Below are 26747 nucleotides of genomic sequence, written 5' to 3' on the forward strand. Positions count from 1 at the left end.
ACAACACACTGTTAAAAGAAAGGTGGGTGTAGAAAGTTTGGAAGTCCTGCAAAACAAGAACTTAAAAAGGCCACTCGTTTTACCCTGATATGCATCTTACATGAGCATTCAAATGACACAAGTAAAGCGCCGCTGCAGCTATCCCGTGGTCCTGCCGTGTTCCAGTGCAAGTTTCAGGAATTGCAAAATCTCTCTAGCTCCAATTTAGATTAGCAGCAATAATATGTATCAGATCTGCTAGTGTTTACAAAAATAAATAAAAATAAAATTATTTAAAAGAATGGCGTTTCTGTACTTTTCGAATACTTGTTCTATGCCGTCATCTTTGAAAAGAACGAAGATGTGTGGCGTAAGCAGTGCTATGATTGAGCACATGGAAAATTTGTAGAGTAACGAAAGAAAAAAAAAAAAGGATGACAGTCTTGATAAACACTTCCTCCATTCTTTACCACAGAAGAAAACTTAATGAAGGACATCGCTCCTGTTTCTTAAAGACTGCAAGTCAAATTATATTAAATATACTAGCTTCAAAGAATGTTCATTAACACAGACGGAATGTGGATGTTTACATTGGAAACCGAGTTACATACATAGAGTCACTGGGTAGCTGTGGAACAGACCAGACTGGCGCTGAATTCAGCTAGAATGGCCACTACAATACATGCCTTTCTCAGTGCTGTGAAAACTAAATGCAGGGAAGTTTGCCGACTTTCAGCCGCAGCTGCACTTGGCTCCTCCCTACTAGCCAATCGATCCCTCGAGTGTCGCCTCTGATTGGCTGAGCGTGGTGCGGGTCCTAAGACTCAGCGACAGGCGCTGGGCTGTGCAGCCAGCAGTTTGCACTAGAGAGGCAAGCTGAGAGCAGACGAGGGTCGGCTGTACTGAGTCGCTTTTGCATCCCATCCACAGGCTGGAATTTTATGAACCCATTTTCACAGTAAATCTGAGCTCGACCTCTGCCTCTTGTCATCGTTCCCCAGCATCCTGATTTGATTTACTTATTATTATTATTATTATTATTATATTATTATTATTATTATTATTATTATTATTATTAACTAATACTGGATTTTCTATAAAGTGTATTGAAATGCACATGAAATAAGATTCTCTGGTGTTACTCGTGTAGAGGGGACTAAAACTGCAAGTCTTAGCTCTGGGAAGCAACCTTCTGTCTTAAGGAAAATTGGATAATTCTGGACTGGACTGGACTGGAAGTACGCCTTCAACAGCAGTATCTTACTTGTTCTGCCGGATCTCATGTTGTAATTGCACGACTGGATACAGCATTATTTAAACGTGGATTTTAACAAAGATTTCAGTCAGAAAGCTCTTCGTTTTGTACCCGAACAGCTGCACAACTGCAAATCATTTTACTCTGAAAAGAAAAGATTAAAAAAAAAAAAAAAAAACTGAACCTTTTCCTATTTTTTGTTTAACTGGTTAAAAATGAACATGAACGCCTGATTTCTTGCTAGAAATACATCTGGATGCCATTGTATTTGCAGACAGAATAATGCAACATATTACACAGTAACATATCTTTTTAATGGATTTTTCAGTGTGGAAGTATCTATTTTGTTTTTAATTAAGGCTTTTTTTTTTTTTTAAAATTACTAAATAACGAAACGGCATTTGTAATGATAAAGCTTATTGTTTTTGTTTTGCAGTTATTAGAAAATACACCATATGTGAGTAAATTAATCTTCTTGTTCTTAATGTATATTTTTTGAGTATATCAGACTGAATAACATTACCCAACTGACAGTACAATGAAGTCGATGAAATGAAGATCTGTTTTACAGTAAATCAGATTAAGAAGCGTGTTATTGAAATCCGTATCACCGTGAATTTGTTTTTGTTGCCTACAATTGTCATGTTGGCATTCACTGCCTTTATTAATAATAACTTTTAAACTAAGTGCATTTTGAATATTATGCCCTTTGATAAGGGCGCTCAGATTATCAGAAATGATTAATTTAAATTATTATTTATTACAATAGTGATAACAGCAAGATCACAATCAACAAGTATAGTCTATGGAGATGGATTTACTACACATTCTACCGATTTTTCTACTGTGCTGGACCCAAGCAGGAGCTGTGATCAATCTAAAATATTCTGTGGACGAGGAGCAAAGAGCCGGCACTGTGATTGCTAATATTGCAAAGGATGCTAAAGATGCTGGATTTGTGGTCGATCTCAGGCAGCCTGCCTTTCGGGTCATCTCTAATTCCGCACCGCATTTGTTGGACATCAATCCCGCAGGTCTGCTGGTCACCAAGCAAAAAATTGACCGGGATATATTTTGCAGACAGGCCCCCAAATGCGTGGTCTCATTGGAAGTGATGTCTAACTCTATGGAAATATGTGTGATTAAAGTTGAGATAAAGGACCTAAATGACAATGCACCCAGCTTCCCCACCGACCACATAGACCTTGAGATTTCAGAAACGGCAACCCCGGGCACTAGGATCCCTCTAGAAGGCGCTAACGATCCCGATTCCGGGAGCTTTGGGGTGCAGACATATGAAATCACCCCGAATGATCTGTTTGGACTGGAGATCAAGACCAGAGGAGACGGGTCCAGGTTTGCAGAGCTAGTTGTAGAGAAAAGCTTAGACAGAGAAATGCAGTCCCATTACAGCTACATGATCACCGCATTGGACGGGGGTGACCCCCCTAATTTTGGCACAGTTGAGCTGAATATCAAAGTTATAGACTCTAATGACAATAACCCCGTTTTCGACGAGCCTGTCTTCACTGTAGACGTGTTGGAAAACTCTCCCATTAACACTATAGTGATCGACTTGAATGCAACAGATCCAGACGAAGGAACAAATGGGGAGGTGGTGTACTCATTTAACAGTTATGTGTCTGAGAAAACTAGGGACGTTTTCAAGATTGACCCCAGAAGTGGAGTGATCACGGTCAGTGGGATGTTGGACTTTGAAGACACGCAAGTTTATGAGATTGATGTTCAAGCCAAAGATCTGGGTCCAAACTCCATCCCTGCGCATTGCAAAGTGACTGTCAAGGTTCAGGATGCAAACGATAATGTTCCAGTAATTAATTTACTGTCTGTGAACAGTGAAATGGTGGAAGTAAGTGAGAATGCTCCTCTGGGGTATGTTATAGCCTTGGTTAGGGTCTCTGATAGAGACTCGGGGTCCAATGGACGAGTGCAATGCAGGCTGCTGGGAAACGTTCCTTTCAGGCTGCAGGAATATGAGAGTTTTTCCACTATTTTAGTTGACGGGAGGCTAGACAGAGAGCAGAAGGATACTTACAACTTGACCATCTTAGCCAAAGACAATGGCATCCCTTCTCTACAAAACACTAAATCATTTATCGTGAAAGTCACGGACGAGAACGATAACCACCCCCACTTTTCCAAGCCATATTACCAAGTGATTGTGCAAGAAAACAACACGCCAGGCGCTTACCTGTTGTCGGTTTCAGCCAGGGACCCAGACCTGGGATCAAACGGCAGTGTTTCTTATCAGATCCTGCAATCTCAAGTCAGAGACATGGCAGTTTTTACCTATGTGTCTATAAACCCAACGGGTGACATCTATGCTCTGAGATCTTTCAACCATGAACAGACTCGGTCCTTTGAATTCAAGGTTTTGGCCAAAGATGGGGGTAACCCTTCCCTCACCAGCAACGCCACTGTACGCGTTATAGTATTAGATGTAAATGATAATACACCAGTCATAACCGCGCCACCTTTGATAAATGGAACTGCTGAGGTGTATATCCCGAGAAATGCAGGTGTGGGCTACCTGGTGACCGTAGTAAAAGCCGATGACTATGACGAGGGCGAAAATGGAAGACTATCATATTCTATTTCCGAAGGTGACAGGAGTTTCTTTGAGATCGACCAGGTCAACGGAGAGGTCCGGACTACTAGGACCTTTGGAGAGAACGCGAAGACTGCCTATGAGTTGATTGTGGTTGCCCACGACCACGGCAAGACGTCTCTGAGTGCCTCAGCCTTGATCCTGATCTATCTCTCACCGGCGCTGGATGCACAGGAGTCTATAGGATCAGTAAACCTGTCCCTGATCTTCATCATTGCACTGGGATCCATTGCTGCTATTCTATTTGTCACTATGATTTTTGTGGCAGTCAAGTGCAAAAGGGACAACAAGGAAATCAGGACTTACAACTGCAGGTGAATAAGCACTTTTCGTTGTTTGTCAAAACAGACACGTTTCCTGTATTTACATTGTATATTTATTGTAATCTATGATTATTTTATATAATCGTTTACAGCTACACGTTAGTTGATTTTCATCATATAATAATTGATAATTGTGTGAGTTTAAAGCTGTTCGTGCCTGTGTGTGCGTGTGTGTGGAAATCTCCCCATGTATTGAAATTATCTGTAACCCTTATTACAATGCAGCTAGTGGTACAGTTAAACACATAATACAAAGAATAATTAAGGCATCTTTTCCTCAGCAATTTATCAGATTTTAATTAAACATGGGAATACGTTTATTTATTTATTTATTTTTAAAATTTTTATCGGTTGATCACACAGCATTCCATCGTTCTGTCTGATTGCTGTAGTCCTTCAGCTGCTGTCTGACTCGCTTCAGATTGATACAGCTACGCGCATAGGCTGCAGATTCAGATGCAAAGCTTTTAAGAATTTTCATTGGGTGCATTATGTTTACTGTGACATACATCTGGTTTTGAGCTTGTAAGCACGCAACAATGTGATGTGCATCAAATCAATCATACTGACAAAAGAAATGAGATATTTAATAGTCTTGCGGTTTTCTAAGGAATGTGCTTTACCAACACAAGACGTTCTGGGCTGCGAGCTGTATTTTTCACTTTTCACTTTTTTGTTTTCCTGTGTCATTTTGACGATTCGAAACGTAATTTGGACCGCAATTAACTGTTGGGACGTGGAGTTCATTAACCTGAGACACTAATAATGTTAATGTAAAAACTGTGAACAATTAAAACACTCCATTTGCAATACAAAATGTAAGCAGTGTATTCGAAATGATGGCTAATATAGGCTACAATTATTGAAATGCATATGTATCCGCAATACTTTATTCATATGTGCGAGGCATATATTAATATTCAATATTGTGAGATATATTTAAAACAAACTTGCCACAGGATTGCATTTAATGTATTCAATTGCTGTATCCCCCTGTAATTTCTCATGCAGCAGCTATGCCAAAAGAAAATAAACAATTATATCGCACAAGTCGACCGGAGACCTAGGTATTTCATTTTCGAAATGTCAATTTTTGTATGTAATAAAATATGTTAACGTGACATTGTTCACCAAGTTTCATTCGAGTTTATGAAGCAACATTGGTTTATTCTATAGGGCTATGCAAAACTGTTGGCCCTCTTAAATATTACAAAAGTGAACGCCCATTTACCGGCGGTGAGGGTGTATGTTGAAAATATGGTTTAAACCTGAATAAATTCATGACAGACATTCTGAAACAAAGGCATAATATTATAAATTCGAAGTTAGTTGAAATGGAAGAGGCGTACAGGATATTATTCAACAAAAAGTGTTTTTTTTTTTAATTCCCTGAAGCGCTAGCTTGATCAGACGATCGGAAAGTGCAATTAAGCGCAGTCGTTAGTTTATCAAGGGAATTAAATCAACGATAACCATACGATAGCCACTTTAATCATAAAATTATAACGGGGCTTGTTGATGAATTTCACTGGGTGAAGAACGGTTAAATGCAGCTGCAGTTTCATTGTAATGAAATGAAATGTTTGCGTTGGCGCACACCCATGCACAACAAAACATCAACGCCAGGTTAGAATACTCTTTCAAGAGAGGTCCTGGTGTTCAAATCAAACTAAAGAGAGAGCGAGCGAGGCAGCATGTGTTATCCGCACCAGCATGACCTACTCTCAAAAGACCGTGAGCCAGCCAGTGAAATAAATGCAGCAGAAATTGATATTGGTACCTCCTTGCTTAGCGGCTGACCGTAATGAATATATTTTCTGTGTTGTGAAACAGTTTACAATGTAGCTTCAGCGCACAGCTTTCCTGCAGCCCCTTTACAGCTTAGAGCATGGGATACCACCATACAGCAAGCCAAACGAGTCGACTGCAGCTACTACTGTAGGTAGAAGCAAGGATGATTGTTGATCCTCTTAAGTGTTTACCAGTAAAAGATCTGTGAATTCATTAAATAGCAAGCCAATAACAATAGACAACTAAACAAATGTTGCAGCTTTATAATTGGACGTTTCCCAAGCTAACTCAAACATTCAAAAGCAAACAAAACAGTTACACTCTCATCTTCTATAGGCCTGGATGCCCCTCTCCCTTATAAAAAAATCTATATGGTCTGCGAGAGAGGAAGTCCCTGAATGCATCAATATACAGGCTGCTTTAAATTGAGCTTTGTACAGTAGTTGCAGAGCCCAATGCTATTTATAGTAACAACCTCATCTGCTTTATTTTCATTGATCATCCAGGATTATCCAGATTTTACCCATCTTTGTTATCTTTTTATTGATTGATTTATTTATGATTAGGATTTATATTAGTGGATTATTTTAATTTTAATTTCAAAAAGCCAATTAGATGGCAAAACATGGTATATCAATGAATGTAGCAGCATATGGCTTTTGTAATTTCCACAATTAGCTTTTCAGTTTTTTTAAAGGATTGCTTTGGTTTGCAGCCATACTTTAATACAGTATTGAATTTTCATTTCACTTCCTTGACCGCCCCGAAACCCTCCCCCCTAAAAATGTTGATAGAACAAGCCCCCACACCAGTGAATTAGTTGTCAGTCACCCATTCATTGTATATGTAATTTATAAACTGCAAGCTCAGTAATAGGGTGCTTATGAACATGCCCTTTAATTAAGATTGTTATGAAGAAATGCATTTCAATATAACCCAGTGTACAATGAAGTATGCAATACATGCATGGGTGCACTTGCATGAGCCTGCCAAGCCTTACTAATGCGGTGCAATACGATTTCTAATCACCTGTGTAATCGACTGTGTGCTGTAGGTTTACTTATTCCAGTGCTTCTTTGCTGTGAGCTGCCTTGGGGCATTCCAAGATACTGCAAATATACTATTATTCTCATAGCTGCCAGTTTGTAAACCTGAGGCTTGTGGTGGAGAGGTATATTTAGGCTGGCTGTTTTGGGGAGAACGCCCCTATCTGTTTAGATGTCTTTCCTTTCTTATCAGGGAGTCAGCTTGGTCAGCCTAGAGTAACAGTTAAGAATGGGACAGTACCTTTCATGGTTAGTGTTCCAATTATTCAGGTTGTGTAGTTAAACAATCTAACCATTTGCATTCCTTTCATCCACATCCTTTTTATGTGAGCTACTCAAACCTCTTATACTCACCAAGGTTGTGCAGCAGGACAGATCTCTTAACACCTGAGCAAGCCAGCTGAAACAACAGAACAGACTAGAGTATGTGTAATGGGGTTTTAAAACCAGACACATGCCAGAACTGTAGGTTTGACTGAGACATCTCCTAAGTCTGTTCTTCTCTGTTTTATTGTTGTTTTTACATAAGAAACATGGGGAAAAGCCTGCTGCAGACTGCATATTACTGAACAGCAGAAACGAACAGAGAATTGTACCTCCAGGGGTTAGGGGTGTTTTCTTTATTTTTTTTTAGCTGCATGTGTGGTACGTGCATTTTCTGTTAAAAATGGTAAAATGGTGCTAGGGTCTATTTGAATGTTGTTTTAAAAAATAAAAAAAAAACTTGCTAAAACACGGTGCATGCATATATGGGACTATTTATAGTCTCCCTTATGTAATCAAGCTCTGGTGACATGTTACAAATTTGCAAAGATACTGTAGAAGGTTAAATGCAAATTATATACATGTAAAATTGCTTCTACCACGGCTTAATATATTTGACATTTGCATGTTTATGTGTGTGTGTGTGTAACACACATATTTTTTATGTAAATAAAAATAAACAGATTATTAGCAGCCATTAAAAGCCTGTTGACATTACCAGTACTACATGCACATATACATAAACAAACCCTAAATATACAAGCTCTTATGTGGGAACATTGAAGACATTGAGAAATAATTTTAGTTGTTACATTTGTCGTTGAGGTTCTGTTGGCATTTCTAAATGATCAATATTGAGTATTTTACAGTTATGGTTGAAAGCACTTCTTTAGATAAGGAAATGTCTTTTTTTTAACGTATTGTCTACTTTACATACTAACAGTTTTACCTCAGCCTTGTATTATTTCAAGTATGAAGGGTGGAGCTTGCACGTGCATTGATTCCACTTAGTTGTGTCTTTCTGCGCAGGGTGGCGGAGTACTCGTACGGCAGCCAGAAGAAATCCAACAAGAAGAAGAAGATCAGCAAGAACGACATCCGGCTGGTCCCGCGCGACGTGGAGGAGACGGACAAGATGAACGTGGTGAGTTGCTCCTCGCTGACCTCCTCGCTCAACTACTTCGACTACCACCAGCAGACCCTGCCGCTGGGGTGCCGGCGCACGGAAAGCACCTTCCTCAACGTGGAGAACCAGAATTCTCGCAACGCTGCCCCCAACCACGGCTATCATCAAACCTTCACCGGCCAGGGCCCACAGCAGCAGCCTGACCTCATCATCAACGGCATGCCACTGCCAGAGGTGAGCCGCATTAAATCGTAAGCTGTGCTACTATTGCCTGGGGAGGAAGGCCCCTTCAGGCCTCTCCTTTGCGTTTGCACACTCTGGTGGCTTACCGTGATCCAAACACCCAACAGGTTTTATTTGAAAGGGTCCTGCTAGAATGGAGCAAAGTAAGAGCAGAAAACAATTATTAGAGCAAATTAACCCCTTGGGGGTTGGGATCAGATGTAATGTTATTTTATTGTTAATGCAACTTATTATTTACAAGTAATAATAATAATAATAATAATGTTATGATTTTTGTATTTACAATATAAATAAGTTAAAAAAAAGGAAATCATCATAAAAAAAGAAAACAAAAACAAGAAACTCCAATTTAACATGACCTCCCTCATTAGTTATTATTGACATTTGGTTTTCATGGATGCCAAGTTAACATTTTCTGAACCATGGTAAGTAAGTCACTCTTCACTGAGTTCAGTTTGACTGGGCAGGGTGGAATTTAAGCAAGCCTGATTATTTTGTTTGACTTTGAAACAGTGCTATTGGATGTTTCATTTTCAGAAAATACAACTTTTCACTGCTTATCCAAATCAGACAGTGGTCACTTTAGTTTAAAAGAGTTTGTAAACCGTGCAATCCAGATACAATACAAATACAAATTCAAAATGTACTACATACTGCACAATGTTAGTGTAAAAAAAAATATATTGTATACATTCATGGGTGCTTACCCCTTCCATCTTTCTGAATTTGCAGTTTGGAGAACCAACCCCCCCCCCCCCCAAGTGTTTATTAAGAGCAAACTTGTGCTTTGCAGCATCAGACTGTCCTCGAGCCAAAGGCGTTAATGCCGAGTCTCGCTATGCTGATGTTGCCTGTATGCAGGCCAGCTGATCCTTAGCTTATGGATTGCTGTGCTTGAAGCAGGGCGAGTCAAATCAATCGGCCCTGGCCTCCAGGCTCACTGTTGTGCATTAAAGGGAGACCCTCCGAGTGAAATAAAAAAAAAAAAAACTATCGCTGTCATTATCGGCACATTGCACCACCCACAGCCAGCCTCCTGCAGGCATAAACAACATGGTCTGTCGGTCAATAAGGATCAATAGAATAGAGGAGATTTTCCGTGTGATTTAGCACATGTCCTCGGCTTGCAGAAGAAAGTGTGACAGTATGTGTGTGTGTAGAGGATTGCCAATGGAAGCTTTTTTTGTCAATAAAAAGACCTCTGCAAGGTTGGTAGCTCCCTTTGGAGGCTAGAAAACCCAGTAGTAAGGAAAAAAAACATATATATCTAGATGTGTGGTGTCTGAGCTGCAAATGAAACTAAAAAGAGCTGCAGACTGATCTTATGCAAAGTCCACCAGATATGTTTGATACCACCAGATACCACCAGAGTATGCCATGATACCAGGTGGCTGGAACCATCATATTTTCTCATTTCTGATCACTGATGTGACCCTTCTGTTCTCCACATGAATCTCTTTAACAATATTTTACATATTTTACATTATCTAACAATTTGTTATACTACTACTACACTACTACTACTACTACTACTACTACTACTAATAATAATAATAATAATAATAATAATAATAATACATGATTTACTCTGCCAGAAGCTATTTAGGCTTGACTATATGGTAACTGGTAACCTACAAGTTGTATAAATCATATAGTCATTCTACAGAATAATGTTCTTATAAAATGTTGGCTTTTCTATGGCAGTTGCTGTATGTTTAAGGCAGTAGTTTTCGTGAAAATGTATTTCCCCCTTTGCTGGTGTATTCTTTTTTTTTTTAAACACTCAATCACTCAAACAATCCTTCAAGCAAACCCAATTGACATGGCCTGTTGGGAGAGTTGAAAATGCAATGTCTACTTTTAATGGAAATTGGCACCCTTACTGTGGAAGCCCCACCTTGTGATATGTTCTGGGGTACTGTTCCCCCATGTGTCTCAGATAACCCCCCCTCCGTTAAACCTATATACTGGCCTCCCCTCCTTTTTTAAAATTAAAACAAACTCATTTAAATATTAAGGGATAAGCATAAAGAAAAAATAGTCAGGGGATTTAACGCTGTATTAAGCCCAGTGGAGCTCATAGAGACTTTGTGCTGGTGCGTGCGAGCAAAATGTCACCACAGTTAATTTTTGGGGGCTCCCAGCCCTGTTGTCTAATTCTCCCATATTGGCCACTAGAGATTAGGAACTAAAATCCTAAATTATTTTCGCGGGGAGTCTGAAGCTTTTTGAATTACACCATTCATTTGGCAGTGACAGGTATATGTCGAGGGGCAGCTTTTTAACATTCCAATACTGACTGACTGTGCTGACAGCTTCTGCGTCAGGTATGTAGAATTCCATTAGTTTAAGAAACTACCCTTGGCTCTTTTGCACCAGCCACACAGTCTATCTGCAGGGCTAGTTAGCTGCTGTTTTACAAACATGAAGGCACATGGTGGGGAAACTGCTTTGTGTAGAATCGTTTGAAAACAAAACCATTTGCATAATATATTTAAATGGCCTTTCACAATCACATCTAAACTATTCAGGCTAAGGATTTTGAGAATGAAGTACAGGTTTTCGGATTTTTGTTTTTTAAGAGTTACTGTGAGAGAAAACCTGGCACTTTTTAACAGGCAGCATCATATATTTGGATCAAATCGCTCCTCAAACAGGAAATGAACAGACTTAGTTATTTGCTTTCAACCACAAATAAATATCCAAGGAGTTGGAATGCAGATTCATTTGGAAGGAAAAGCACTAGCCATTGTTATAACTATTCATGGTTGAAATGTTTTGTTGCGTGTTAATGGGGATATTAGCATCAATTTAAGGACATTATTGAATTACTGTATATTTTCTTTACTGTGTTTGTTTTGTTTGGTTTAGTTTGAACCACTTAACAAGAGATAATTGGAACGTGAGCGCACAGGAGTCAAATGTAACTGTAGAGATTCCAAATTACAACACTTGTTCTGAGGTTTTGAGGACTCAGTTGTGGTGGATTCAGTTTGATTTACTGTATGAGGTGCAAGCCACAGGGTTTGTTTGAAACCTGGCTCTGTGGTGCAGTACAATAAACACATCTCTACTATTAGGATAGAACAGGCATTTAATAACTTAAATGCACCTTGCTTGAATTGCCAGATAAAAAATTGTCTGTTGCCAATATGTTGGCACAATTACCTGCTTACCTCACCTTGTTGCAGTAGCACTGTATATCTTACTGCATATTTTACTAACCAATACTAGCTGTTATTATTGCATAATTTTGGGATATCAGAGAAAATCACACACACACACACACACACACACACACACACACACACACACACACACACACACATATATATATATATATATATAATATATATATATATATATATATATATATATATATTATATATCCTTTTGCCCATTTACAAAAATAAAATAGTACTTTTTTTTTTATTTATTTATTTATTTATTTAACTAGACCTATCCTAAAATATAAAATACCTTTAGAAGCCTTACCTTCACATGTGTGTCACCCTTGATTGGTGAGTGTGCTGTTCAGTTGTGCAGTTTGGGATTGGCTGAGCCTGTTGCAGGTGTCTCTCCTGTGTAATGTGTTTGTCTCAGATACAAGCTTGGTAAATCGGCTAATCAAACGTGCACTTTCCCTTATTCAAGGCCTAATTATACTCTTCTGTAGTTTGCCAGATCGTTTTTCTTGACCTCACCACTTAAAACATTTTTTAGAAGTCTTGAATTTCTAAGCAATAAGTTTGATGTAGCCTTTCTGAATGCGATTAGGATCTGAGCTTTCTTTTCTTACAGTTGTGTCTTACAGCAGTTCTAATAAACAGTTTTAAGCTCTGCGTTCAGACGTTTGCTACAGACTATAATTATGTGGGCACTGTGGTGTGGAATATCATCTGTGTTTTATTTGTTGTTTACGAAGCTATTTTCATTAATTAACCATGAAGGATTTTGCACTTGCCTAAATTTCATCAAACTAATTCAATTAATCTGCCTAAATCCCATACAAGATAAAATAAAGGTCACAGTACAGTGTCTGCTTTGAGAGGCTTTATGCAAAGACTTTATTGAATTCAGACGGATTGATTAGATGAACAGATTTGAACAGTTTCAATAAAGTATCTCACTCATCCTCAGGGTTGGGGATGAAATGTTTTCCTGATAGATAACAACTTTGTTTGAGTTGTGTATCTTCATGTTCTTGTTGGTGATGAATCTCAACCCACCTGTAACTGTAGTGCTTTGAAATTAGTGAATTGCTTGAATGCATTCTAGTGCATTAGCAACACATTATTAGGTCTGATCCTAGGTCCTAGCAGGCAGGTATTAGCACTCTTTTTCAATCTGACTAAGAAATAAATGGGTAGAATTGGGCAGCTGTGCAAAGAAAAGATTTTTTCTTTTACCTTTGAGAAGCACTCCAGAAATGTCCTTGAAATTTAAATTTATGTTGCAGAAATATCACAGTCTATGCAAGTTTGCAAAAATGCAAGTTTTTTTTCTTCGTTTTCTTTTTTTTTTTTCTAATGGGAAGCATAAAGAAGTTTTCAAAGCCAACATTGAAACGTTGCATCCCGCAGGCTCCCAACCTTAGCCTGGATCAATGCATGCATTCTGAAGCAAAAGTGTCAAAAACACAGGATGACATAAGCATGTCAGTACTTCCTGCCTGTAACAAGATGTGATGTTAGCTTACTTTGTGCGCTGGGTCAGAACAACTTCATGTGGAACAGGGTTAAGAATAATGACAAGAAGAACAGAGACAGGGCAAGGCATCCTGGTCTCCAGCCTAAAGCAGATTATGAGTTCAGATCCAGGTCCCTGAGAGTCCTCATTTAAAATGTGTCCTTTCATTCGTCTATTTTCTGATTTTTTTTTTAAGCATTTATATTCCTAGCCTCCTACATTCCTTTCAGATTACATGCTGGTGTTATCTGATAAGCTGTTTTATCCCATACATTAATGTAGTCCAAGACTATGAGGAGAGACTTCACATGCATATGCATTGGTTTATATTGTACTTTTAAAGGATCTGTAGAATAGTAAATATGATTGTCATGAATATTATTTCATAAAACATACTTTACTTATGAAGCCACTGCAATCAGCAGAACTCACATAATTACATATAATATAGCAAACTTTCATAACTGCTTCTTTTTTTTAATTCTTTTTTTTTTTTGTTCCGATGTGTTATTAAGAATGATTAAAAAAATAAATAAATAAAATCTTCATCAAAATAGAAGTGTATTCAAATTATGGGTATACACGAGCAATAGGGGTAGCAAAGTGTTCCAAGAATGAAATAGGAAATACAAAGTGACTGAACTACTTTCTTGTTCACCCTTTGGCTAAAAGTTCATGTTCTGTGGTTTGGTTGGTTTACATTGTGAGGGCAAAGTCAGGGATATCATACTTCGGCTGCTGGTGCCTTATCTGCTTGGTTGGATTAAACAGATCACTCCACTCTTTGTCAATCTAGTGTTCTTCCCTTGAGATAAATACATCACAAAGCAAAGGTGGAAACATTGCAGTGCAACTTACATCATGCATTCTTCAAACACAAGAAAACAAACAACATTGACCTTTCTGGTTAAATAGAGCAGTATTTTTGCAATTGTGTTGGTCTCGAGAAATCGCGGATAATGTGGACTGCAGGAGAGCAAATAACGTGTAACATTAAAATCTCTCTTTTTTGTTGTTCCCATCTCTCATTAGTACACATTTCAGTTCCAGCTTTCAAATCGCCTGCAGTTAAATTAACAGGAAGTGAAATGTCAGCCTGGATTCTTTGACCCAAGTTAGAGCAGTTGTCTCGGAGTAACAAGGTTCTTTGGCACACTTTTGGCCCACTGTTGCGTAAAACCGTTCCCTTCATACATATTTAAGAAATTCTAGGGCTTGTGCCAATACAAACAAAAAAGAAAGTTTAGTAACAAGAACTGCCTGTGACATTTTAGTGTAGCATAATGGTACTAAAAATGAATGACCGGTGTAAATATAGCAAAATACTTTAAGGTTTTGTGCAGCACCAATTTAATTTAATTTTGCACAAATGCAAGAGTGGAAAAAGATATTAATTAAAATCAAAGATACTAAGAGATCACAAATGGGCTGAGTCCTTGATTTGTTTCTGGCAGGGCTGGTGCTAGGATTTACGGGGCCCTTGTGCAAGAGTGTGTAATCCCCCCCCCCCCCCCCCCCCCCCCCCAAAAAAAAAAAAAAAAAAAAAAAAAAAAAAATCAACATCAATTTCTTTATGTGCACAGGTTCATGTTTTAATGGTTTCAACTCTTAGCTCATAAAAAATCATATAAAGGTGCCTGACTGGGTACCTGATTTACAATACATTGATTCAGTACGTGTATTTGCTGTTTTACATTTCAAAAATCCAATGTCTCTGATTCATGTCTTTCCTCTGCCTCAACTAATGTTTATTTTTCGTGCGAGGAGGAGGTTGGCAGTAACTCTGCCGTACTATACTTCCATCTGCTGTTGTCGGACCACTTTTAAACCACTTACTGTACATTTATTTATTTATTTATTTATTTTTAGCATTTGGACTATTTCCTGCTTCTTTTTGGGACATTTCTGCATTTTCGCGTTTGAACAACCCGACTTGTGTTTTGATGGCGTATTACCACAACTGTGGAAAAGTTAGCTTACTTCCACCGAGAGCTTTTTTTGTTGTTGTTGTTTTTTTTTTAACCAGGCAGGTTCTATTATGGAAAATTGGGGTGTGATATAGGAGTTCGCACAGAGATTAAAAGTTGACTGATAGGCCTATGGGTTATTTGTGATTGTATACCTTGTTAGTAAACTGTTTGTTATAATCTTTATAAACAGCAGCTGTGAAAGAAATGCAACCCCCCCCCCCCCCCCCCCCCCCCCCGTAAATGGAACAGTCTGTTGCTTTTTAATCGACACTGACCTATTATAAAGTTTCACGCTGAGTCCTGCCTGTGTAGCTCTGATTTGGATAATGAGCGATAATGGGCTTCGAAAAAAAATAAAATAAAAAGATTGGTATGGGCGAAGATGTTATAGAATGATTCAATGGCAAAGTAGTGGAACTACAGTGGTAATGGTTATGTAAGGGTAGCTGCAATGTTATAACTATTGGTAGAATGATAACACGATGGTACCTATGGCATCACAATAGAGTTAACCCATGCACACCAGTAAACTGCAAGCACAAAAGTAATAGTTATTGTATCTAATTAAATGTCAAACAGCTCCAGTCATTACAGCAGTTGTTTGAGGTTTTGTGTAGGAACAGGAGCGAGACTTGCAGGTGTGTGACTGAGATTTGGCTCGTAAAAATTAAAATAAACAACAAAAATAATACTTTTAACCCAAAACTCTGCAAAACAACAATTGCAAGCTTTACCAGTGCCGAATTATTTCTTTATAAATGCAGTTTACAATATACAGCCATCCAAACAGGGCAACATTGGCGTGTCTAGCAATGTGGAATGATGTAAATCTCGGCAGTCTGAAATATGCAAATTTCCAAAAGAGAATGCCTATTTATAGCTGTAACTGCACTCAAAGTAGCTGCACTCAAAGTAGACAGACTTTTCAACAAATTGTCTTTTTTAATGCTGTACTTGAAAATTCACTTTTTGGCCAAGTGTCAACTTGGCTATGTTTGGGGTAGTTTTACCATGTAAGTGAGGCAGTACAGAGGATCCAGGCAGTGGCACGGTTCCTATGAAACAGCAGGACACAGTAATTATGCAGCGTTCAACTTGATAACAGGAGGCAGAGCTTGTAATGAGCTGTAGCATCCTCACATGTCGTATTTAATGGGCTATGATTGGGTACAGACCTCGCAGCACCACTTCCCTCAGTGTCAGACTGACTAATCCAGACCTGAACTGTTGTTAAGAATTTCACCCGTCTCATGGAAAGTACAGAGAAACTTTGCTCATTCAACCCATATGCAGAGTATAAACAAGTTCTTGGAGATTAATATACAAAAAAAGTGTGAGAAGAGCCAAAGAAAGTGACAAGGAACAAAATCTGAAATGTGTGATTTCCTGAGCCATTAATGTATTTTTGCATATTGTGTTTATCCAAGATGTAGGGAGCTTTTTGGAAACATGATTTTATGTCTTTGGTAAAAATATTTCACCAACAAATACAGTAGAAGATTAAAACAGATTTGTCATTTTATCCAGTTCTTGACTCACACTCAATATGCTGTTCACAGAACACCAGAATGTGTTTGTATGGCTGTTCTGTGCATACATTTTTCTTATAGGCACTCTTATTTCCCAGAGAAAGTGCAGGGATTTGATGTCTCTTAAGGGAAATTTAGTCTGGGGTATGGTTGAGTCTATTCCTCTGCTATTGTTTATCACGTGCTGAGGGATCATTAATCTCAGCACAGCAGAATAGACTTTAGCACAGCCACACACAAACACATCATGCTGAGGTGTTAACAGGTAGATTTTCTCTGGTTGAAATTCTAAAATTTCTAAAACTCTAGAACTTTTGGCCCTTCGGGTGGAGTTGTGTTGTCATCTGAGTCACCATGCAATTGCTTACCTGGTACCTGATGTTTACAGCTATGGCCGACTTTATGAAGCAAAATTAGTCCATTCTGTAGGGTAAAAACATTTGGCCATAGCTGTGGCTTAAAAAAAACTATTGCTTTGGGGCAGTTTTTTTTTTTTTTGGTTTGTTTGTAAATCTAAGCTCCAATTTGGCCAAGTCACACAGGAGGCTGATACAACAGCAAGGCTTGTGATTGGGAATTTAGTCTGGAATTAATCTGAATGGAAATCATGCCAGGTGCACGGCAAACAGGACAAAAGGCTTGACGCTTGGTGAGGCCAGCTGGCATGCTTATGAGGCTGAACTGGGTTTGGCTGCCCGTTTACCTGCGCCCTGGTTATCGGGTTAGAGAGAGGATTTCTAATTATAGCCCTTGAGCAGCGATGGGGTTAGGTTGTAGCCCAGCCAAGGTGCAGCTTGCATGAGCAACTGCAAAAAGCTGACTTTTGGTTTAATTTGGAGGGCTAATCCTGGCTAAGTCTCTTAAAGCTGCAGCTTCCCTTCTATGGGATTATGGGTGCATCTTTAAAAGGATCAGGGGTGCTTATCAGTGCCTTCCCTCAACACTTTTTAGTGACTCCAAAAATGAAAGATAAGTTGCGAGCATCAAATGTGATAAATCTTCAAACAAAATGTATTTCTTTTTGATTATCAAGTTAGAGGGCTAAAGTGATTTATTTATTGCCTGGAGTTAAAGCAGCCCACCCCCCCCCCCCCCCACCCCCCAACAAACTGTGGAACCATGAATGCTAACTGGAATCTGGATTTAGAATCCAGCTTTGGTTTTAAGATGGTATGAAGGATTTTAGAGGCGATGGTTCAGGAGTTTGATGACACTGATTCGTGAACTTACATTTCTGCAGTGGAATTTGCTGGTTTCCGTCATTATTTTTGAGCTGATTTTCTTATCAGCCTGTTCTGAGACTATAGGGATTATCTCTGGATTTCTAAATTTGGTTTGTTGTTTGAAATAGTGTGAACCAGGAGACAGTGTTTGGTTTCATTGGTAGGGAGGGGAGAAACCGCTGGTCCCTCTTGTGGGAATAGATTAAAAGCGTTGAGTAAAATCTCTGGCCTGGAGTACCTGGGGGAGTAGACAGACATAGGTATATTGATGCATGTTGATGTTATACAATGCTAATGAACACCATCCTTGTTAATAATCAGTCCTGCACACTGCAGGGATCAAAGCAGTGCATTTTTTTACGGGGGTGTAGTCATATCTATCTGTCTATGTATCTACCTGTTTGTTAACTAGTTCAACGAGGTTCACTGCTGATTCCCCATAGCATTTACATTAAAAGAAAAAAAACTGCTGATTTTACAGGGGGAAAAAAATTACTTCAGGTGGGTGGATCAACATACTATATACTGTTAGACAGATACATAAAACAAAAGTGCAACAGGATATGGATTGTATTACTTGATGAGCCTGGCAATCCCTCTTCAGTTCCCACATACTTGTCAGTAATTCAAATTTAATTGGGTCCACTTTGTAGCTCATTCTATATTTATGATCTTTTCCTTTGTTCTGGAGCCTTGTGCAAAGGAATGGAAAAAAAAAAAAAAAGAAAACAAGAAAAATGGCTGTTAAAGTCTGATGCTTCCAACCCTGCCCCCTACATCAATCGGCATGCAGGCAGCATCCTCACCAAATTGTTTAACGTGACCTTTTCGTACAGTAGGACTAATTATTACCATCACACAAGCTCTGTAAACTAGACTGGTAATTATCTCAGATTTATTGGAAGGGACAGTTATGCTATTCCAGACAGGTTGATCAAAGCTGCCGCCAGTGTTGCTATCTGAATTTGCAGCTTAGGGACAGGTTAATTAGAGTAATTAATGCATTTCTCCTGGCCCCTTTCTGCAGGAAAGTGATGTGCAGGGGTGCTGGTCTGAACCCCTCAAAGCTGAAAGCAATGTCTTTAAGCACAGCTGCAACATCGACAGTCAGTCTTCCATTATTCAGACAGTGGCATCAGTTTGACCCCTCTATGTTCCTGCACTGATTGGGTGATTAAGGGCGAAGTGGCACTTGAAACTCACATTCTGCATGCTTACACCCAGTTATTAGGTATTGAGCTCTGTTGTATAAATAGCTTAAAGTATATGGTATAGAATCTTCACTGATTAGTAATTTATAGTGTATGTTGAAGAAAATCACTGATGCAATTAAAACTATTCAGCTTAAACATTTCTCCACAATTATATTTTCATGCAGGCCAAGGATGAACAATGGAAGTCAAGTCCAAGACTATACTCCCACTGACTGATTCATTCATTGTGCAACAGTCTTATGGCAGGTGTTTATAATTTTTTGTACAACCCCTGTATGCTTTCACTAGTAAGAGAAATGTAGCAAATTCATGCTTATTTATCTTTGCCAGGGGATTTAGAATTAATTACTAGGGAATCCAGTAGACTATTATATTTTAGGGGGAATCTAATTACTTTTTTTTTTTTTTTAAAGTGCTTTTAACTTTTTTTTGTTGTTGTTGTTCAATGAAGATGTCTTGATGCTGGCTTTAAACTGCCGTGTGCTTAATGGACTTGAACTGCTTTGGTGTTCCTTACAAAACTGAAACAGGACAAGGCAATTACAGCATTCAGAAAATGTTTATTTTTATCTACTTATAATAATACTTTCCTGTGTGCATGGTACATTCTGATGGAAGTGAAAAAAAGCAGGTTAACACTGTAGCTTCCAGGCACGTAGGCTCTTGTATTTAGTCTTTTAGTCTGGGGCTGTTAAAACCATGTGACTGTTTATTTCTCTGTCATAACTTACATTGGAAAAAAAAAGGGGTTTAGTCACTGATAAAAGCATGTTATTGTTTAGTTTAGATATTTATGCACATGCATGCAAGCATTGCAAGATTGATACTGTAACAGGTGTGGGATGAATCTGAGATCAACAGACAGGGACCTGTGTAAAGACCCTATAGTGCAAGACTTCGTTCTGGGATTTGGGAGAGATCATGGCAGTTTCTCTTAAAAACTTAAAACACTATTTGATAAACTGTGGGATGTGAAGCTATCTGAAAAAGAATAACATGTTGAATTCAACAGAAAGTGTTTTAGTTCTAAGAGAGAACTCAAGACTTGCATTGTCTGCCTGCTTCAGAATAATCTTTTGCATTTTATATTTGTGTAAATGCAGACAGAAAAGTGGTGAATGATAGTGACTTTAACCTGTTATCCCTTAAGATATGTACTATGTACATAAGAGATGGAAAATATAACAGCAGTTCAGATGTCCTACTACAAAAAGGTAATACAGAGCATGTTTGCAGTAGCTTTGCAAAGCCATTAAAAGGCAACTGTTTGGGGAGCTAGTAGAACAATTATTGGTTTGCAATGTTGCCTAAAGAAGGACAGGGTTTTGTTCTAGGGGAATTAATTATATCTTTAATGTAACCAGGTGACAACAACATTGATTCAATAAGAAAAAACCCTGTTTAGAAGAAACACAGGAAGCAACATTCACTGGGTTTACCAAACTGCTTCACTTGGCTCCAGCCTTGGTCTTGCCCAGGCTTGCCCTATTTCTGCCTTTGTCTGAATGGATAACCTCTGCTTTCTGTTTTCAAACCCAATTGGCAAAAAAAGCCTAATGCAAATTAAATTAATTGAACACATTGCAGCTGATCCCTGTGTGTACTGTTGAGCTGGTGGAATCCTCGCTGAACTCTTGAGGTCAAGCCCAGTGCATCTGGCCCCAGCAGTCCACTTACGTGCTCAAGCTGCCTCTCCTTTGCAACATAGCATTGAGCAGAAGGTAGCTCTGCAGCTCTGAGGATCCCCTACTGGGTTAGGGCTAAAGGGGACTCCTGGCACCACCAGAATGGTTATCTTATTAAACCTGGTCTTGCAGTTTTTGCCAGTGGGAGGGTGGTTTGGGTTCATTTGAATATTAATCCTTGGGCAGTTTTCAGATTGGGGAGTGTTGGTGCAGTAGGTGTTGGTGGAATAATTTGGATCATAATTTGTTGAATGAGTGGCACTGAGACACCTGTACTTATCTCGATCCCAGCACAGCTAGAGACTATTTTGGCCCATGCTTAATCTGAGCTAGTCTGCCCTTTCTAGCAGCATACTGTGTAAACATAATTTATTTGAAGAAATCACCAGGGTGCTGGTATTAATAAGCAATGATGAAGTTCCCCCTTCTCTATCCCTTCTGTAGATCTCTGTTTGCCAGTGAGGCTTTAATGGGTCTTAAAACAACGACTCATCTTATGTATAATGTCAGATTAAGGAATGTCGATAGTAAAACTTTTTCAAATGAGATTATCCCCATTCAGTCTCCAGTCCATGTGGAGTCTGTAATAAGATGTAGCAAATTTCCATTAAAGTAAAATCATTTGAAAAGATATTTCATTAGGCTGTGATAGGCAGATGGGTTTTCTTAAGAACTGCGAAGCTCACACTGTTTCCAGAGCCAACTACAGGCTTACAATACTTCAGTTCCAGGACCTGGTTCTCAAGATGACTGGGGAGGTATAGTTAGAAGCTCATGTACAGTTGGGACTGGTGCCATTGCTTGAATTCATACAGTAAATTAGTGCTTAGAGTCAGGACCTTTCTGATTTGAATCGATACTTGCACTTAAGGTTTATTTTGACAATAGCTTGTCCCCTTTTGGCTTCCCTATACTTAGATTCACACATTTAAACTGCTGTCCTGCAGAATTCTCTTTTTTAAAATTATCACTGCTTCCGCCTAAGATTGAATATAAGCATTTACTAAAAATGTACTTCTTTGATTTAGCCTTTAGTACTTTGTCTCTGCAAATAATAATTTGTTGTATGTGTCAGGTACTAAGTTGTTACTGTCTGTGACAACAAAAACTACTTTGCAAACTACTAACTCATTTAGTTAGATTTTAGAATTCCCATAATAAAATGCTACTGTGAGACTCTCAAACTCATTCCATTTGTGACATCAGATTCTAACCTAACATTAGGGATAGTTCAACTGCTCCACCTGCTTCCACGGACCAACAGACACAGAGAAGAATTGTATCAGTTTCACAAGCTTTTTGCGTCACTTTGATGTTAATCCACATGGAAGGAAAAACTGAAAGGTAACAGACCTGAATGTCATGCTTATTTTTGTGAGAATCAGCCGCTTTAAAAGCAATCTGTCTACGCAGATAAAATTCCACATTTTTGCGTGGAGGATAGATTTCAGGTACATCATGGGAATTGAAATCCACATCTCTCAGGTGAATCTGAAACTGAAAATTTGGGATTTAGGCTGAAGGAGGGAGAATATTCCTCTTGACACCAGATTTAAACTGGAGTCCGTCAGGATTGCATGCGAGTGGATTTAGATTTGATAGGGTTCTGAGGGCTCTTTTAAAGAAGCAGGATAGATCATCCTTCCAGCATGACTATGCCAGGCTAGTTTGTTTACTTCTATTGCTAAAGTAAAGTGCATTCCACTTCCCCTGGCAATGTCAGACTATGTGGGTGAATGTCTAATGAGTGCAAACAGTGGGCACATTTATTAATAGGCGCACATAAATAATTGCAAATTCACAGTTAGTTAGCGTGACCATTTTAATCAAACACAGTTACATAACATTGCAAAGCTTTGACCGTGAATCCACTAGAATAAAAAAAGATGAACCCAACTGAAAAATTAAAAATGAGAATATTTTTTATCTTTGTCTGGAAATGATGGGGGTTGTCTGTTAGGCACTGACTGGATGACTTATTAATGCAATTTCTATTAATGTATGCATAATTTATCAAATCTTTACTGGAGGCTGGCTTACATAGAACATCTATATGACCATGTATAGGTATGCTCTGGTTATGGGGAAGTAGCATGCCAGACAAACTCTCTTTTATTACTGACTGTCTTTCAAAGGTAACCACCCATAAGTGTAACTATTTGATGTCATGTTATTAGATCAACACCACGAGCATGCAAAGAGAGTTTTGACTGTCTCTATTTGTCACAGGGACATCTATGTATTTTAATTGCTCCAGTATTAAGTAGAACAATAAAAAGGGTAGCAATAATAGTTGATGACAAATTTGTACGTTTGGCATGTCAAATAAACGTCTACTTTATTGAATTGCAGCTCTCATAAGGCATTGTTCTTTGTTAAATTGTATTGTATCTACAAGATTGATTCTCAATTGTCTACATTGAGTGTGGTATGAATTGACAGGTGATATAGCATCATAATACAGAGAATATGGCATGACATTACACTTTTATTGCTACAGTGATTGATTACTCATAAATTGAATCTGGGCTATATAGAAAGGTTTACAAGACATTTTATTCATCATGCTTTACCTTACAGGAAGAAAAAGAAAATCCAATATTGTGGTGAATTATTGGAGAGACAAAGGGACTGTATTAGCCAGTTTACTTTTGGGCATTATAGATCAAGTCTGAACATTTAAAGCTGTAGCGCCCAATATGTTTGCAATGCATGTGTATATGTTTGTTATCTGTATAATATCCTGGTGCTGCATTATTTGTCTCACAGAGCAATATAGTTGCACCCAAGTTTCAAGTTCAATAAAAACAGGAAATCAGGGAACAAATAAGATTACTGAAGGGGTAGTAAATGCACCTCATGGGAGGTAGTGCACCTGGTTGTGGAACAGTGCTGTGTAGCTCAAAGACAATGTGGTACAAGGATCTGTGTTTCTTCTCTGGTTGGCATAGCAGGCTAGCAGGGAACGGGTTAACCTCACACAACGGTGAGAGAAAGAGAGAGGGAGGAAGACAGAGAGATAATAAAATGCAGGGACCGCAACTTTTTTGCAGCAAATCTGCAGTGTGGTTCCCCAATAGCAATTACTGTGTGAGACAAGGTATAAACAATCTCACTTATGATTGACACCCCTGCAGTAGTGGATAACGTGCTTGGCTTTGCGAGGCTGCTCCCTGCTAAATTAGATTTTTTATTTTTTTGGAAAAGGCCACTTTAGGCACACATTGTTCCAAATTATGTACGAAAACATACAAACATTAAAGCTGTCACACAGCTTGATGGCACTTACTGGTTTATTTATATGTTTTTCTGAACATCTGTCCTTTTGTTATTTTTAACATGTTTCATCAACAACCAGCTCAATCAAGTATTAATGAATTGTTTGCTATTCTTTCCGACATTATTTTTTGCAGTGATTCTTCACTCCTACACCACTACTCCTACTCCCAAATCCTACACCACTCCTACTCCCCCACTCCTACACTCCTACTCCCCGCTCCTACACCTCCACTCCTACTCCCCCACTCCCTCACCTCCGCTCGTACACCTCTACTCCTACACCACCACTCATACACTTCCACTCATACACCTCCACTCCTACACCACCACTCATACACCTCCATTTCTACACCCCCACTCCTACTCCCCCACTCCTACACCTCTACTCCTACACCTCCATTTCTACACCTCCATTTCTATACCTCCACTCCTACTCCTCCACTCCTACACCACCACTCCTACACCTCCACTCCTACTCCTCCACTCCTACACCACCACTCATACACCTCCATTTCTACACCTCCACTCCTACTCCCCCACTCCTACACCTCTACTCCTACACCTCCATTTCAACACCTCCACTCCTACTCTCCCACTCCTACTCCCCCACTCATACACCACCACACCTACACCTCCACTCCTACTGTCCCACTCCTACACCACCACTCATGCACCTCCACTCCTACACCACCACTCATACACCTCTACTCCTACACCTCCACTCCTACACCTCCATTCTTTTTGTTGAGCAAAAGACTCCTCAAAGAGTTAGAATGCATGTCAAAACCATCCGTTTCCAATTTCTGTGTTTGCTGTTAATCCCTTATTGCACAATGTTGCTTTGAAGCAACAATCCATTGATGCTTAATTCCCTTTGGAAATATGGTAGAAATGTATGATGTATAGAGGCAAGCTAGCTCATCGCCTTAGTTACTTCCACACGGCAAGGTATCTTGCATAAAGTAATTACACCTGTATGTAATGTACTGTATGTTTCCAGGGTAATTACACCTTATGGAAAACTACACCTACCTGATTAATTGAAAAACAAATTAGGCATATCTATATCTATCTATCTATATATATATATATCTATATATATCTATATATATATATATATATATATATATATATATATGTGTGTGTGTGTGTGTGTGTGTGTGTGTGTGTGTGTGTGTGTGTGTGTGTTCTGATGATTGCCTATTAATTTCATGCTATTACAATGCCTTAAACAAGAATACTAATCACCTGCCTATAAATTAATTTATACTAATATGGGTAATGTGAGGTTAATAGCACTTAATTGCTGCTCATTTAAGTAAAACTGAATCTTTACTTGTATAAAACATTGTACTTTTTCTTTTCATTCTTTATTCAGTTAAGTTCCAGGATAGTTACTCCCAGAGGCTACATATCTCATGTAGATACAGGGGCAAGTAGCAGCAAAACAAACAAACAAACAAAAAATACAGAAATGCAAAAGCAAACATATACATGGGTTTATTTTACACCACTTGTTGAAGTATATTCTCAAATCTTGTGCTCGTCATGCTGAGATGGTTATTACTTGTGCAAGAAGTAAACTAGAATCAAAACTATGGAACAAATCACAACACTCTAGGGAAAAAAAAATAACACAGTGAATAACCAGTGCAACCAGACTCACATTTGAGATTTCATTGATAGACAAGGGATACAAATGGATTATTAACACTACCCAAGGGCATGGGATTGTAAAGGAGGTAAGTTTTGCTACAAATGTAGGGCGATCCACAGTCTGATTGAACTTAGTCTCTCAAGAGACAGTATTAGCAAACTGTTTTTCCATCTGAACCAATTAGAACCTGAATCTGGGTTGGGCTTCATTGTAAATGTGTACACTGTCCCTTTAATTAAGTTTAACCTGGTTTCTTTCTGTCACTCACATTCGTTAATTAACCCTGGGTACCTGTGCAGAACTATAATGAGGCCTCACCGGGACCAAATTGGAACACAGGTGGCATTTCAGAAAAATATACACCCTGCAAGTGTGTAAATAATTGGCAAAACCAATTACCTCAGTGTTAATGGTGTCACATTGGATGCTCCACTGTATGGGCAGACACCACAACCTCCATCACCACTGCCAGCAACCGTGAGAGTAAACAGCAGCCCTCTCAATTAAGTGCTACTAATAAAATGTTAATTAAAGCACTTTCAAAAATTACCTTGCCGATAACAATGAGTTAAGGTTTAATTAGTTCAGTAGCAGAGTCCCATGTTTACCTTCACTGCCTCCAGATCGCATCACCGCCACAAATCTCAATCACCATCCTGTTATGGTTACATAAAAGATTATCTTGTTTGTAACGTGATTAAAGACTGCCACACCTAAATAATACACATGCCCTTACTTGTTTACTTAGTTTTAAGCACACCTACCATGTTCAACCACCTGGAGTACTTCTCTAAGATTTTTTAGAGCGCTTTCCCTTTTTTAACTAAATGCTCTGGAGTAACTAA

The 26747-nt window shown here is 38.7% G+C and overlaps 1 protein-coding gene across 5 annotated transcripts in view; it reads left to right on the plus strand.

The window, feature by feature from the left end:
* The first annotated feature begins 841 nt into the window (after nt 1-841).
* pcdh19 (protocadherin 19) overlaps nt 842-26747 on the plus strand; it is a 46277-nt gene continuing 20371 nt past the window's right edge. For 2 of the 5 annotated variants that reach the window (XM_041255864.1, XM_041255868.1), the window contains exons 1-2: nt 842-4177; nt 8299-8647. In XM_041255864.1, the coding sequence (XP_041111798.1) occupies nt 2040-4177; nt 8299-8647 (2487 nt within the window). In that variant the 5' untranslated portion in view covers nt 842-2039. The remainder of the gene's footprint in view (nt 4178-8298; nt 8648-26747) is intronic. The other 3 variants (XM_041255866.1, XM_041255865.1, XM_041255867.1) reach the window with 3 other exon arrangements.

Source organism: Polyodon spathula, chromosome 7 (assembly GCF_017654505.1).
Source record: "Polyodon spathula isolate WHYD16114869_AA chromosome 7, ASM1765450v1, whole genome shotgun sequence".
Classification (NCBI taxonomy): domain Eukaryota; kingdom Metazoa; phylum Chordata; class Actinopteri; order Acipenseriformes; family Polyodontidae; genus Polyodon; species Polyodon spathula.